The 16,879-nt window shown below is 37.6% G+C and overlaps 1 protein-coding gene across 2 annotated transcripts in view; it reads left to right on the top strand.

The window, feature by feature from the left end:
- The window catches only part of POLA1 (DNA polymerase alpha 1, catalytic subunit), a 186,038-nt gene that overhangs the window by 107,210 nt on the left and 61,949 nt on the right, over positions 1–16,879 (top strand). For both annotated transcript variants that reach the window (XM_033512207.1, XM_015637371.1), the window contains exon 35: positions 16,807–16,879. This exon is cut by the window's right edge and continues 44 nt beyond it. In XM_033512207.1, coding sequence (XP_033368098.1) covers positions 16,807–16,879 — 73 coding nt within the window. The remainder of the gene's footprint in view (positions 1–16,806) is intronic.

Here is a 16,879-nt window from a genome sequence, read left to right as displayed (position 1 = left end):
CCATGTCCTTCTAATTTTCTTCATACTAGCCTCCAAGCAGATGTTAATAAAATTTTCCATATATTACATGGGTATAAATTTTGAAAAAAAAAAGTTTTAAAATTTTGAAGCATTGCCACATTTTAGGTGTCTTTGTTGCTGTTTTGTATGTCAGATTTGTCTAAAGCTGTTTCTTGGCTGAAATTTTCTGTTTTCATCTAATCCACAACAGCTCTTCAGAGATGCTTTTTATTTCTGACTTCACTTGGCTGCTGGAGATCAGTTCTTTATAGCAAGTAGCAGATAAACTCAGTTTATAATCCTTTTTGATTCTTAATTATTAAAAGTATATAAACTCTCAAAATTTCATCTCCCTTTGACCTCTTGTCTCAATCTCCAGATTGCATCTGGAGCAGGTGGTGTGCCATGTATGGAGATACTCCTCAGAAGGTGTTTGTTATTAACATGGACATGATATGACCATCAGTCCCTGCCGAAGAAGTGAAGAACTGCAGTCTTACAGTACAGGGAAAGGCAAATTACATCAAAGTCAGTAGGAAGGCAGAACAAGAGCTCTCTTTTTCAAAAAGAATAGGCAGGTCCAAGGCAGAGCTTGAGAGCAACCTAAGGAAACTGGAGGAAAGAGCTGTGGGCAAGTGTTGAGAGGAATTACAGAAATAGAAACCTGAGGAGAAGCCAAGGAGGAAGCTTGACTATCCCATAATCCTTAACAAAAGGTTTTTTGAGATTTTCAAGTGTCTTGCTTGATGCTTAGTTTAATTAATGGTAGCAGGAAGAAAAGTGTAATTTAAGGCGGAGTTAAGTAGAGAAGTATATGTTTATTATCTCAGAATAAAGCATGCTACAAATTTGGTTTATTTATTCCAAGTCAAAGTTCCAAAAAAATTAAGTTGCAATTTAAATGTAGACATCTTGGTGTATGAACCTGCCTAGTGAGGTCCTGAGGGAGAGGGGAAATCTGATGTAATATAAATTGGTTCCATTGAAGCCCACAGGCATGCTTGAATTATAATCACTTGCTTCTTTTAAGGCGTTGCAGTAAAAGCGGTGTCAATGTTGTTCAGGTGACCTTGTCACACCCAAAATGTAGGTGCTATGGCTTTGAAGTCCTTAACATGCTATGAGGAAGAGTAGATGATTTATCCTTCTTTCTTCCTTTCTGTTGGATGACTTTCATTGTCCTAAGAAAATCCATCTAGATTTGATAATTTTACAAAACTTTAAGAAAAGTTAGTAGTGTGGAGTAGGAACCTAGGCATGATTAATAAGTAAAAACCAAAAAAGCCCCACAAAACCAAGTAACCAACCCAAAAATGCTGGCAAGAATTGATTTTAGATGAGGAAAAGAGACTGGAGCATGGCACATTGGAGACTGGAGCCGGACCTAAGTAGTTGTAGATGAAACTAAAAGCAAAGCAGTTGAATTGAGAGGAGTTGGTTGAATTAGAATGTTTAAATATGGTATCTGCTGGATAAGCACCTGGCTGGGCAGATGGGCTTGAAATAGCATGAGGAGGCAGGTGTGGGTGAAGATTGCCTGTGAAAATTTGGGCACAAAACCCAAGCAGTTATATTGGAATGTGATTGGTTTAATAGAAAAAGAAAAGCATGAGAAAATTCAAAAATATTTTCCTCCCTCTGCTGTTGGGAAATACTGGGCAAAATGCATGGCTTTCAGAGAAGATAAGTTATTATGGGCCACTGTTTATTTCAGGATGCAAAATCTGTTTATTCTTTTAAACCCTGTTTTGAAGAAGAATGGATTTAAAAAAAATAGTTAAAAGTAGAAGAGAGATCCTGATACTACAGAGTTGGACATTGGAAAGTTGAAGATACAGAGTGAATACTGTTTACTGAAGTTTAATGCAGGTCATTTATGTATGGTGTTATCCCATTTTGTGTTTTTTTCAGTGTGTACAGGTAGGACAGCACTTATTAGATGAGCAGCTGGTCTGTGTTTGTTTCTCTCCATTGCATTGTGGATGCTCTTTACCTTATTGAATACACAAACTTTGCATAGGATTATTTGTTTTCTTGTGGAGTTTTCTGTGGCACACTTACTGCGGGATCAAGTGCCTCTTAAAAATCATCTTTACAAGAGCTGCGTGTTAAGCAACAGGTCAATTATAATTTCTGTTTGTCAAAGAGATGAGGCCTAGAGGAATGAACTTGGAATGTGTTCATAAGTTTGGGTGCCCAATTTGTGGATCAAAGGACCTGTTTTTCTGCTACCTGAAGAAGAACTTGCAGGTTGCAGTTGGGTCTCAACTGATTCCTGAGGCGCTCATTGCTTGTGGGTCCATTGGGTGAACTGGAAGGGACTTGGCCAGCAGCACAGAGAATTTGTGTAGTGGCAGTGGTGTATTTCAGCACCCTCAGGCATGTTCAGTTGACTTCAGCACTTTGTTTTCACCGCTTTCGTTTTACTGCATACTCTCTCCAGTGTTCCCAGCACACAGGGATTCAGCAGTAGCTCTTTCCGCTTCGAAAACCTGTTTTATTGTAAAAGCAATCCAGTTCTTTAAAAAGAATTAAAATATACATGTGGCCCTTTAACTCTAAATTGACACATGATTTGTACATACAGGGAACTGAGATGAGGATTACCCTGGCTTCTGATTGCAGGCTTCTTGATCTTAATGTATTTCAAATCCACTCTGTATGTGAAAAATCTATTGCTAAGGGGTGCCATTGCATTTCACAAGGAACATATGCATACATCTGATGACAGGAATTGGTCTGTATAAAGGCACAACTTGTTTTAATTAATGATATCATGAAAATTAAGCTCTCAATCATTCAATCAGCTCACTGTGGCATAATAAATTTTTTCAGCACAGAACTTGTGTTCCACTAAAATATAGCAAATTTAGTGTGGCATCCATTGGTAACATGTAGTACACTATTTTCAGCATTTTTTTTTTTTCTTAGGTGAAATAATTTCTCTATATTTCCAAGCTATTTCTGAAAATTTGGTTTTAGTGTGATTTTTTTGAGTCTTACTCTAGAAGCCTATACTGTAAACTATGCTGTAACAATAAGTTCCTTACAATTGTAAAGAAATAAAGTTTAAAAATAGTACTTTATTGTGTTTTATAATTCTATTAATTAGAAATTGTTTTAATGTAAGTAGTGTAAGTATTCTGTTAGAAGCCACCCAGCCATATAATTTTAATAGATTTTTTTTTCTTTTTAAGCAGCTGTTTCCTCTCTGATTTGGATTTTAATCATGACTTGACTTAAGCTTTCATGTCTTATTTATGCTGCCAGGAGAGAACTTGAGCACTAGTTTACTTAATTATTTGCTGTGCAACAGCTGCTAATATTAAGAACAGAAAAAAAAAAACCCCACAAAAAATGCCATCTCATCTTTAGGTCTGCTGTGGACAAAAAAAGCAAAGGCAGGAAGGATGACTGTAGCTACCCTGTCTGCTTGGCACCGTCTTCCTCCTCCTCCTCCTCATCTCTCTCTCACTTTCAGTTTTCAGTGTAATGAAGAGCAGGAGAACAATATTCTGTAATTAAGGATTCCATTAAGTTGAAGAAAAGAGCAAATGGAGTTGTTTGTTCTCCTAGCTGAAAAAATTTGTCTGGGGTGGGGGTTAGTGGTAGTAGTGTAGAGAGAGAGAGAGGTGGGTGGAGAGACTAAGTCAGGGCTGTTTGTTGAATATACTGTTAAGGACTGTTACCATCCTAATTAATCAAGTTAGAAATTACAGCTGTAGTCGGTTTCCCCCCAATTCTTGTTATCAATTTTCTTCTCTTTTGAGACAAAGCAAATATAAATTTTGTGTTCATTTGTCATTCGTTCTTTGACTTCAGCATCTCTGAAAATAACAATGTAGCACAAAAGACCAGTATTTACCTAGTTGTAATGTGGGTTGCCATGGTGTTTTGCAAATTATTGCAATTATGTTCACCATGCGAGTCGCCCTTGGTAACTGGCGAAAAAACTGATAATCCTGTTTTGAACAAAAGGTCAAATTGCTGAATAGAAAGTCTTGATTAACTAAAAGATGTACAAAGTGGAATTATTTCCTACCATTCAGAAATAGTTCTTGATCGGGTTTGGGGGAGGGGGTGAGTAAGTACATCTGATTACTGAAGTACAAAGCATTGAAAGGATGTTGTCTTGAGCCTTTCATGTAGTCTTAATGGTGGCTTTTTTGTCAAATTTACCCATTTGCGGCATTGAAAGAGGCAGCTGCATTTAAGCTTGAGAGATGGTGCTTTTTCAAGAGTTCAGTGCATGGAAAGTTCTCAGCAGTATCTGCAGTTTACTATTAGACCTTCGGCTATTAAAACTGATGTGCTGCATTTGAGCCCATAGCTCTTGGTGCTTGTAAAACCCTCTGACTGATGATCTAATAAAGTGCTCTTACCGGACAATCTCTGATCAGATACTTTAGGGGAAAAAAAAAATAACCACAGCTCTGAAAAGGGTGGAGGTAGAAACACATGGCTGTACTGAAAAGTTTGCTTTTGTAATCTGTGGTGGAAATGTTAGTAAATAAGACTGTATATTCAGTTTAAGTATTTTAAAGGCCCAATGTATTGTTCCAGAATTCATTTTTATTTACATTTACAAAGGCAAAAATCAAGCAGAAAATATTAAAAGCTTTTCATAATAACCAGTCTTCAACAGTTTCATACAAGTATATAGAGGGAATGGTTTCCTGCACTTTAGTGCTGTGAATTTCTTTTCGTCTTTCTTTTATTTTTCTTGTAGGGGAAGGGAGGGAAGAGGTGAGGAAGATTAAGGAGTTTTCTTTTTTAATTATTTCTACTTTTTGTTTTTTAAATAGCTACTTGGAAATTAATTCTCAAAACTTTGGAGAGCCTGTGTGAGAGCAGCATGAAAGCAAAGTAAACCTGAACAAGTTTGTGGGTTTACATTCTGCATCACCTAGCAACCCCCTGGCTCAGCCAGTTCTCTTGTCTGCCCCCAGTCCTGTTTACAGACCATTCAGACTGCTCTTCGAAACCATGAAAGATATTCAGTTTCATTAGTGCCATTCTCAAGGAGAAAATAATTAAACTTAAATGAACAAACACTGCTTAGTGTTGCTTCAAAGTTCTCTAGTTTAAGGTGACCAGGCTGTTGAGACCCCTTTCTCTGCCATTACCTTTAACTCTTTTGAGCTCCTCTGAACTTAAATACCCATGTATGTGCATTACCACCTCTAAAGTTTTTGGAACTCTGTTAACTCCTTCTGTATTCAGAGATGTTCGTAACCATATTGCAAAGATAAATGCTTCACATGAGCAATCTTTTTGTCTCTTTACCAGCTTGAAATGTATACTAGAGTTGACAAACCTTACTGTAGGTGCCATGTATATGAGCAAAACCTTTGTGTGTTCTATCTTACATCTGATGTCTTGCAGGAAGTTCATCATGACAAGTCTGAAAAATTCAAGGAATGTACAAAAATTTGAGGGGAGAAGGAAAATAACAGAATTGTATAGTAATTGAGGGCAGTAGAGTGTTTTTAGCTTTCTAACCAAGCTAGAGGTATAGTTTTTAAGAAATCTTTTGCGTTCTTACTGTTTGTATGTTGTTAGACTCCTTGACAAGCAATACATGGATGGGCTGTATGAGCTCTTTGTGCTTTGTTGATAGTTGACAGACAAAGCAAAATTCTTTCTGAAGCAAGGTACTGTACTTAGTTGTGACCTATTGTAGCCTAAGAATATGGCTTCCTTTGAGTTGTGTGAATAGGGAGAGTATTTTGGCAGAATGGACTTAAATGTCCTTCTAGAGGTTTTTGCTCTCAAGTACAGAAATCTGTAGGGCTTCTTTCACTGATCCTTTCTCAATTTAGTTTTCCATGTGTAGTCATTTTAAGTATGTCATCTCTCAGGTGCTTGCTCAAGGTCCAGTTTAGCTGTTTTCTGTTTGTCTTAAGTGAAATAAAATTGTTGGTAATAGCTGGGTCTCTTTGTGAGTGGTGTGTCAGCGTGAGAACACTTTTTAATCTTTTGTGCTGCATTTTGGTGCCTAGAACCTTATTTTAGTGAAGATAAGAAGACCAAGGTATTGGATTTGATGTGAAGTAAAGCAGAACATATTTGCTAATTTAGTTTGTAATGTACAACTGTTAAGGTTGGAATTTGTCCACTTGTGGTGCTATTACGTGTGCTAAAATGAGGGCCACTGTTTGTATCAAATCTATCACAAGGGTTTCGAGTGCTCTATTATCCTTTCAGCAGGCTGATGATGGAGCCTGGGCTTTGCACAAATGAGATCAATAAGTTTCAAATAACATTTATGAAATGACATGTGACTGTACATCTAAAGGTATCTTGAAAAAAATCAATTTTTAATAACATGTAAAACTCTTACATTGACCTACAAGATATTTTTCACTTACATCTTGTTTGATAATTTTGTTTAAAACATTTTTTATGTTAGCTTGAGTGTTTCAGTTCTTGGGGGAGGGGATGCAGGCTAAGGTGCATTTCTTGCTTCTTCAGTTATCTCTTGTTTTGATGACATACACACACCTCCAAGACTTTCAGTGGTAAAACTGATATAACAGATAATGCTGAGAATAATATTTTCTTGAAAATAATGAAATTTTCTTTTGATCTTGGGTGGTTTCCTCCTTTTATAATTTTTTTTTCCAGTTATGGATTAGAATACAATTTAAGTTCTATTGTTTTGGAATATTCAGGATTTCAAAATACCGTTCTTGAAACTCTACAGACTTTCATTTTTGGTAGCCTTTAAACAGGCATTTGATATTCTGTGGCTGACTTTGCCTCACAACAGTGATGCATTGCTGATTGGACTGTGAGATACACAAGTTCTGAAGGAACTCCTAAAAAGTATGCTATGGGACAGAATTTTGTTATGGGTAAATCCTCAAATTTATGGCCATTTTCCATAAAATCCAAAGGGATTCACTTCCTAAATGGCCACCTGGAATCTACATCAGAGCTTTTACCATTCCAGTATCACCAGCTTTTTTAAGATAGAACATTTTGTGTTCTGAGAAATTCAGGTGCTGTTTATGTCCTCATTCACGCTTTCTTTAAGGTAGTAAGTCAGTGTAGCTACTTTGCCTTCAATTACCATTTGTGTAGTTGTTTTGGACCTTCCGGCTGGTCCTGTGAAAAGGTGTAGTTCCCATTGATGCCAGGTGCCCTTGGGGTGGCAGTTTTCCAGTGGAGAATTGAGACAACAGATGCAAGTGTCTCTGGGAACAGGAATGTTTTGGAGTGGGTGTCCTTCTCTTTAGCCAGCATTGAGTGTTAAAGTGATCATTTGCCTTCGACTTGGAAGTTGCTGGCTAAGTAACTAAGCTTTAATTTGATAGCATCATTTAATGTGGGTCATGTAATAATACTGGGTATATAACCAGTCTTCTCCAGGACCTGTACTGCTTTCAAGTAATACACTTTCAAAAGCATATTTCCTCATTTTATCTTTCATTTAAGAGACAGCTTTGCATTTTTCCTAAGAGATCATGTCTATCTGTTCATCAGCCTGGATAATGCAGAATTCTAGAGGAGGAAAGTGAGCCTTCAGGAAAGGAATTTCCTTTCTATATAAGAGTTTTTGTTATCCACTTCATCCCACAGCTGAATTCTGATCAGTTATATAGGCCAAAACTCAAGAATCTCTGAAAATAAGGAAATGCTTAGAAAAGCAATTGAATTCATATCATCCAACTTCCATTGAAGTGAGGCAGCATGAAATGGAGTGTGAAATGCTGTGGTCACTGTTTACATTTTCCCTAAATTGGATGATCAGGTAGCATCTGACTAAAAATACTCATACTGGGAAATGTAACCTATTTTTTTCTGGATGAGAAGCTAGCTACGATATTTATTGTACAGAAAAAGAAAAGTTAATATGATCTCAATCGCCAAGAGTGAGTTGATAAAATAGGTCCTCCTCTTGTGATCTGAATAGTCATATACCATGCTGGATCTGTGATCAGATTTCTTAATGCATTACAGTTAGCTTTATGTATAAATTTCAGGAACTAATTTCAGTTGCTGCTACTATAATAGTTACTAAAACTATTAGCTTTGCCAAAATGTACACACCTAACAAAGTGTCAGAAAACATAGAATAAGCATGCCCTGGGTAAGGGATTAAAGCTACAGTGTAAATGTATAAAGAATTTATGCTAACCTAAAATGTTTCACTGTTCTAAGCATATGCTGTGATGTCTTTCATCTGCAACAAGCTTGGCAGCATGTTTAACACGGTACCTATTCCACTTAAAATAAGAAAAGTTCTAGTCAGCCAGCATCAGTAGTGGGCTTTTGACCCAGTTCCTTTTATAAAACAATTTATTTGAAGAGTCTGTAAAATATCAAAGGGATTTATTATTCAGAGATGATTAAATGTTACAGTGGTACAAAACCTGAAAATATTCTTGAAAATCACCTTTGTCTTATATACTCAAATTGGAGTGCAAATATTTCAACTTAGTTCTAAGATGATTTTGACTTAAAAGTTTCAGTTACACCTGATGGAGAGAGCTTGCACGCACTCTTTGCTGTGAAATTCTTTTGCATTTTAAAATTCTCACATGGAGTTCAGACTTAGCTCTTCTCTAGCAAGCAAGGCATCTCTTGAACATAACATTAGGGCTTTTGATTTAGTAGGATTTGATCTTGTAGTAACATATTAAAGAAGTGGAGAGAGCTTCTCCATCAATTTTTTGTTGAAGTGAAAAGAAGGCTGGAATGCCTGATATATCAATAACAATGTCTCTCCATATACTACTTTGAGATCTCAGTATATCCAAGCTCTCTAATGGAAGAGGCTTTGCAAGTCCCCTGGATTTCCTTCACAAATAAATTGAGATCTCTCTCATGGTGTCACATGTACATGTTTTCATTAGTGCTTGGTAACTGATTTGCTTGGAAAATATCAGGCTTTGAAGGATCCTGGAAAAGTTGCCGACCCATAATTCTGCATCAGTGATTGCTTTTAACTTCATTACTCCATTTTTTAGGGTTGGTTTGCATGAGTCTTGTAAATAGTGTGCCTCTTTATTACTTATCAAGGAGATATTTCTTGATAGGAAAAATGCCAAAACAGACAAGATGCTCCTTATAAAGGCTTAATTTCTGATGGTGGTCATTTTCCTAGGGGGAAGCAAAGAAGGGAAGCCTCATGGCTCATTTCCCAGATATGTTATGCTCTTCTGCGGCAGCACCTTCTTTTTGTTTCTCTCAATTTATTTTTTTTTCTGACAATATTGTCTAAGAATTTTTCCTTTATGAAGAATTTTCTTAATCTTTTCTTTCCTGTGTCCATAGAGGGGGGTGACCATGAGGTGGGTTTTTAAAGATCATGAGGTCCCTTTCATATGTTCACCCAGTCTTACATAAATTCGGATAATCTCATGTCCAGGTTGTTGCCATTAGTAGCTGCAAGTTCCAGAGGAGTGGCTGTGTCCACTCAGGCTGTCAGGAGAAACACGGACTTGACAAAGTCAGGTGTCCTTAAGGTATCACCTGTGAGGAGCCCTCCTGATCAAAGTGTTCTACACTGACTCTGCCTTGGTGATCTCACAGATAAGTTACTGCATCCATAAGATCATTCAAGCATCTCTCTGATGTGACTTTGTACTTGCTCTGGAGAGACATTCAGGATGAGGCAGCTATGGAACAGGCATAGAACAGACAGGCACCAGGACCCTGCAGAGTTACTGTTCCTGCTAGAGAGGTGTGTGTTTCTGATTATACCAGTTCTGACCTCAGCAAGTCCTCCATCTGGAAAAACCTTTTCAGAAGTTAAATGAGTCTGTGACTTTCTTGTGTCTAGCAGCAGTAGGACCTGTTTGGTTACAATGCATCCTCTGAGGTTTTTATCAGGTTAATTTCCTTACAAAAATGTGGGGTGTTGCCTGAGGAACCTACGCTATACTGAACTTAACTGGAGTGGTGGAATCACTGTCCCTAGAGGTGTTCAAAAGCTGTGTGGATGTGGCAGCTGGCCTGCTGGGATAGTGTCTAGACTCCGGTCTTAGAGGTCTTTTCCAATGCTAATGATTCTATGATTCACATTACTTAGTGGGTAAAGTTTACTGGTGGAGTCTTATTTCACTATTTATGATAGCATTCCTGACCTGAGGGGATTTCTTCTTGGCATGGTAGTAGTGGCAGGTAGGTGTCACTCAGGTCTGCTTTGTCTGCTGAAATTCCAGTGGGTCACCTTAGTTCTCACATTATCACTCAGACTTTCATTGCTGCTGGTATCTCACCAAGGTGGGGCAGATGCATTGGATTGTGCCAGTGTTATTACTAGAGTGTTTCTTTGTTCTGAACAGGCAAGAAAGCAGATCAGACGCTGAAATTACTTCAAAGTAATTTGATTTCTGGTTTGCAGCAGAAAAACTTCTCAAAACAAGAGCTCATCTTTAAGTCAATATTCATATCACCTGTCACATTGGAAGTGTAAAATCATGATGTAATCTTCAAAAGATGTAGTTACTACTGGTAGTCAAAACACTGGCCAAAGAATATGCAAAAAAAGGTTGTGGTTCTAGTTCCTGACGTGTTGTCTATTACTGTAGGAAAGCTTGTCTGTTCCCCCAAACACTCAGCTGTTTACAGAACACACAGGTGGGACAGGGAGAACACACCATACATGTGGAACAAATTATTGCAATTAGAACTGGTAGCTTTCAGGTCACTGAGTTAAGTCCTCTGTTGCCATGATGAACTGCCTGATTCAACTTCATAAAATCATCTGTCTTTTAATATTGCTTGGGGAGATCAATAGATTTGATAGTGTATCCAGTAATGCAGTATTGGTGGAACCTCATCCTTCCAGAGGATTTCAAGCCACTTCAGCCAGGTTTTCCCTGTTAGGCAATACTATCCATAATAATGGATGGTATCAGGAAAGCAGGTTTTGAAGCTTCTGGTCTTGGAATGAGTGGAAATATGATTTTGTAAGAATGGTATGAAAAGAAAGGCCAGTGTGAAGTGCAGGTATCCCAATTAGCAAGTCACAATGGTACCTGGATCAGAAAATTCTTTGTTGTGCTGTCTCACATTCAGCCTTCCAAAAACTGCTCTTCTGATTGGTGACATGAGCAGCAGGCTTAAGCTGGCTGGCTAGGATAGCATGTTCAGGCTTTCTGTGCTTCCCTTCTGGTGCGTTTGATGGTGTAAGGTGACAACTTCAGCGCTGCAGTGCTGGAGACATGGGTTTGGGGTGTAATGTGCTCAGATATACCAGCCATCTGAGACTGGGCATCATCCACCAAAACCCCATTTTCAAAAATCCACATTTATATTGTCTTCAATGGGGAGAAAGAGTCCAGAGACGCGAGTGTATTACAAGTAAATTCAACTCTGAACTAATTGATAGTGACTTATGAATAATTTTCTGTGCTTGCAGCTTTCTGCTTTTTAGCAGCGCATTTTTTCATTCCACGTGAAACTTTAAAGTGTTATAGTGCCTCAGCATCCAGACTATCTAAAGGCAGGAACAGATGCAGAACTGAAGTGTCTTAGAGAAGCACATTCAGTCCTCTACTGTAGCAGGCGCAACCAAGCTACATTGTCAAACGTAATTTGTAAAAATTGTTAAGATAAAGCTCAGTAAATGCATGTTGTTGACCCCTGCAACTTCTGTTTGAAAGGCTGTTGCAAAACCACTTGCCTATGTATTTTGGGGTAATATTTCTAATGCTTGTTGATCATTAGAATGGGAGAGGCTAATTCTCAAGAACAGACTTACAAAGAAACAAAAATTACTTTTGACTTGCAAATTTCTCCCTATTAGCTACAGTTCATGGACTTAATACTCTTCAAGGATTTTTCTTTTATATTGTGCATGTATTTCAGGGTTTTTCGCATGCTTTTTTATATTTTAAAATGAACTAAGCTATTGTGGCCATGATGTTTGGAAACGCTAGTTGCTTTTTTTCCCCCCTCTGACAACTTGTATTTCATTTCCCACAGTGTTGCAGATACCAAGTAGAACAAAGCTGAAGGCTCCCTATTATGATTTTGTTTGATCTACTGCAAATTAATTTACAGACTCAGTGATAGCTGCTGGGAAATGAAGGATTGGTTTTGTTTGGTCAGTGAAGATGACAGGCATGGATCAAATAAGGGTTAACAATAATGCACTTGAACAGATTGAATCAGAACATAATGCATGTATTGAATTTGATTGCAACATGCATGTCCATGGAAAAGGTTTTTGTTTAAAAGAAATCAAGGCTATGGCTTAATTATCAAAGCAAAACAAGAGACATAAAGAGCTACATGTTTCTGATACTGCTTTTTTTCAAAAATAGCTCCCTTCACACAGTTATCTACATGTTTAATTTCCATGCATAATAGCAACAGTTATTGTTGTCATTTGTTACGAGAGATTAACAGATAGAAAGTACAAACGCAAATAAGGCCTGAATAGAGAGGTGACAAAGAAGAAAAGACCTCTTTTCTGTTAATTATAACTGGTGGGAAGTCTATACAAATGACATTAACTGTTTTCTATATGAATTGAAGTGACATCCAGTTTGTTCTCAAACATGTGTATCTACTCAACACATTTGGGCATTTTATTGTAGTCAATAACTTAAATCTTTGGTTTTTGAATATAGTTTATTGAGAAATGTACTGCTCAGTAAAACTTGTATATTTTGATCATTATTTCTTAGTAGCTGAAAACAAGCCTAATAAGCTGTAAGCTGTTGAATTTAAGTGGTTATTTTTATCCTAAGCTTTAGTTTAGTCAGGGGGTTTTCAGTCTTTTCACCTGTTTTTTGTAACCAGCAGAGCCTCCCAGTGCTTTCTTCAACAGTGACTGCATTAGACTGAAACAATTGCATAAAGAAACTGGCTTCAAATGTCATTACTCAGTGGTTGTTTGAGAGGACTTTCTATGCATTCCCTTATAAGACAGTAGAAGCTGTACCTTGTGAGTGGTGTAGTCCTTTGTTTCATAATTGTTAGCTAAAAAGGCCAATAGGTGGCAGAAAACACAGTTACTTTTATCATGCATTATTTTCATGGTTGTCTATTTTTGAGTATTCTGTTCACCTGAAGCTGGGATGCTGCTCCCATTCCAGGCTTTGTTTTTTCATTCCCATGCTTTTGCATTCCATTACAAACTGTCTTACTATCTGGCAGTTTCCATTGTTTGTTTTTCTAATATAACAAATTGTTTCAAAGTTCATATGTAGTAATTTAATATGTTTTGAGTCATGAATGTTCTCTTTGTGCACACAGAATCTGTTCATAGTTACAGCTGAAACAATTAAGTTCTTCAACAGGAGGGTTTTGGAATGGGTGAGGGCACCCTCCACACCTCCCCCTGCCTGGCTGTGTATTTTAAGGTGCTGTTTATGTCAGATTGCTGCCATATGTTTCATGGGAGGTAGAGATGCTGCAGAATAAACACATTTCCAAGAAATGCTCAAGAAGAGCATCTCTTTTGTCTCTAAAAATTAACTTAATGCAAGATCTGTGAGAATTCATTATCCTTACAAAGATGTTTTTGTGTTTTCCCTCACAGTGGCTCTAATGATATTCTTGGTATTCATGTAGGTGAGTGCCTGAATGTTACCGCTGAAGATGAATAGATCACATGGACACAGGTCGAGGTGTAGTGAAAGGAAGAGCAGAGTTTACTTTTCCTCCCAGGATTTATAGGCTTCTGACTAAGGCCAGGGATTGGATGGTCAGGATAACACTTTCTCACTGCACTGGCCATGAGAGATGCCCATCACAAGACGTGTAACAGAAAGAATGTACACATATCTATGTTTACAGTTATTGTCTTGGGAAAGTCTTTAGAAAACTATGTTAGCAAGCTCAGAAGCTGAGTTTTCAGGGAGACACCTGAAGATCTCAAGGCTATCCTTGAATAGCTTTTTTTTTTGTAGATTATTCCATGTCTGTTTAAATTGAGTTATTAGTGTGAGACAACTAATAAGCACCTTCCTCTTTTAGAGATAAATCTTAGGTTCATTTGCAAAACCAAAGCCAAGGCCTGTGTTTTTCACTTGAGGCTCATTTGTGCCCACTGACTTCAAAAGACACAGGTCAGATGCCTGTCAGGTCAGGCCCTAAGTTACGATTTCTCATAGTGAAGCATGTGTTGATGAAGTAGCTCAGTCTCGGTGAGCAGTGTCTTACGTTGCTAATGTCAGTTCTGAAGTATATGTCATAAATAAATGGTATATGATAAAAAAAGTGGTACTAGGACTGCTAGGGCAACAGTTGTGCAAGAGACCAAATCACAGAAGGTTTTTGAATTTTTGACATTTTCTCACCGTGCAGTTTTAAACTGATATTGCTGATCTACATAACAGTAAAGTTCATGCTTAGTGGTCTGATACACTGACCATATTGTTTCCAAAACCCCTTACTTTATTGAGAGGGTCTAGAGCGGGGAGGATTTCTGCATCCCAAAATCTGTTAGGTGAATTGCTTTTGGAGATGTTTTTTTCTTTATCCATTTACTATAAATGGTTCATGGGGTAAGCTAATAGATAAAAATGGGTAAGCTTAACTGGGTATCAGGCTTTAGATGTCAGAGTTGGGTGAAATCAATCTAACTGCATAAGTAAATACACTCTTTCCATTCCTGCACTATGGGCTTAAGCACACATTTCAGGAAGTGCTATATCCATTGATATTTCCTTGATGTTCTTCACACAGTTTTTCTGGTCTGTCTATATGGACGTAAAAGCTCTGCTCTGCAAGGGCAGCAGGAAGTGTTTTGATGGCACCAAGTGGGATAATATTGAGTATATGACATGGCTGTAGAGATGGCAAAAGAGGAGAGGTCTCTGAATAAATGAAGTTTTTTGGAAAGGATTTGAGGATTCATCTTAAAAAGATTAAAACAGTCTTGGAGCACTTCTGAAATTATTATAGAATATATTTTTAAGTTGAAATCCAAGTGGAAATTAGGTAGAAGTCATTGCCAGAGCATAACATTGGGACAGCTTGTCAAAGAGCTAGTGAGAATGGAAGCAAGCAACTTTCTGAGTTGTCCTCTGATTCATAACATTTCTGTCAAAGCACCAGGGATCCAGGTATGATTGGATTTAACTTCCTTGCAAGAGCAACAAAAAATTAGGAAATGGGCAAAAATAACCAGTCACTATTCCCAGCAGAGACATCACCAGTCTGAAATGCGGAGTTTGACAGGGTTGAGCTGCTCAGGGTGGTAAAAGCAGGAACTGCTTAAGAGTTGCAGGAAGACTTAAGTTGACTTCTCAGTTAACAATAGAAGCTTATATGCTCTGCCAAGTAAGTGGAAGTGAGGAAATGCTAAAAAAACAAACTTAATTTTGTGTTCAATGTATTATTGACCTAGTTGGGAAGAATAAAATTATAATTCTTGAAAAATAATAAATATCTTTTTGGAAATGGCTGCTCAATGCCCAGATGCTTGGTAGTGTGCTCTAGGCAGACAGAAATTGAGGAGGAAAATGAGCAGAGAACAAGATGGTAAATAACATTCTGTTTCTGCATAAATCCATGTTCGTTGGTATCTTGAATACAGTGTGCAGTACTGGTTTCATCTCCCTCCCCAATTGTCCTATTGTCCCACACTCTCTCATTTCCAAAAAGAACTGGGGAGACATTCAGAGAAAGGCAACAAAGATTTGGAGTGGTTTCCAGACAAGGAACAACTAAGGAAATTAGTACTGTGGTTTGGAAAAGACTTTGATTGAAGGTGATGTGATAGATGTGTGGAGGTCTGTAAAATCATGAGTGGCACAAAGAAGGTGAATGCAGAATGATTTTTCCTAGTCTCTCCTGATGCAAGAACTAGAAAGTGTTAAAAGAGAAGCTATGTGTGTGGGGGTATGTTCAAGAAAAATAAAGTACTTTTCCATATAGTTTATGGTTGTCCTGCAGGATGTTGCAGATGCTTAAAGTTTACATGAGTTTGAAAAGCATTTGAAGTTCATTGGGTTCCTTTAATGTATCATTAATGTATTAATTCAGTCGCCACTGAATACAGAGACCATGATTCAAGGAGCCCTTGAGCTATTTCCAAAAGCTGGGAAAATCTTTGGAAGAGTTTCCTTAAGTATCTTCTCTTGGTGGTTCTTACAGATGATCTTCAACAATTGTTTTTAGCCTGTGGTTGAACGTGGCACAAGAAGTTCATCGTTACTAGTCCTGGAATCATTCCTTCTTGCATACTCTCTTAAGAGAAGCCTTTTGCATTGTCTCCCCGAGCTGACATAGGACAAACTGTCTCAGATTTTATTTCATTTTAACTCAAGAAAATGTTAGTTTTTTCCTAAATGAATCCGTTTGTGTTGACATCTTGCTTTTTTCTGAAAAAAAAACCCAAACCAAAAGCTTGAATAAGAAAGAAAAGCTTCTGCCATCAGGAAACAGAAAACTTAAAACTGGTTCTCCTGTCCAAAGCACAAACAAAGAAATGGCATTTTACTTAAATATTTAATTTATTTCAAGTCTTGCTGAATGGAGTAGAGTATCTTGCTGAATGATCTCCATAGCTAGATAAAATACTCCTGTCGTATGTCAGTGTTGTAACTGGAGAAGAGAAGAGCAGGGGTTTTGGTATATTTCAAAGAAGGATAGACTGCAGTGTGGGATTTTGAAGCAAGAAGACTCCAGCTTTGTTGTCTGCCATTAATTGTTTAAACAAGGTCCTTAATGGACCTTTATCTCTGTACATATTACACTGTCAGATTCACAGAAGATGTTAAAGTTGGGATATTTTTCTTTCTTGTCTATGATTCATTTTCTAGGTGGAATTAAAACAAGCTACAACTTGAATTTAGGGTAAAAATATGGTTTTTTCTATGTTCTGCCTTTGTGCAGGGTTGGTTAATATGTGAGGAGCCAACTTGCCAGAATCGAACCCGCCGGCTTCCGCTGAGTTTCTCCCGGAGTG

Source organism: Parus major, chromosome 1, assembly GCF_001522545.3.
Source record: "Parus major isolate Abel chromosome 1, Parus_major1.1, whole genome shotgun sequence".
In the NCBI taxonomy this organism is placed as follows: Eukaryota; Metazoa; Chordata; class Aves; order Passeriformes; family Paridae; genus Parus; species Parus major.
This window is presented reverse-complemented; position numbering and strand designations above follow the sequence as displayed.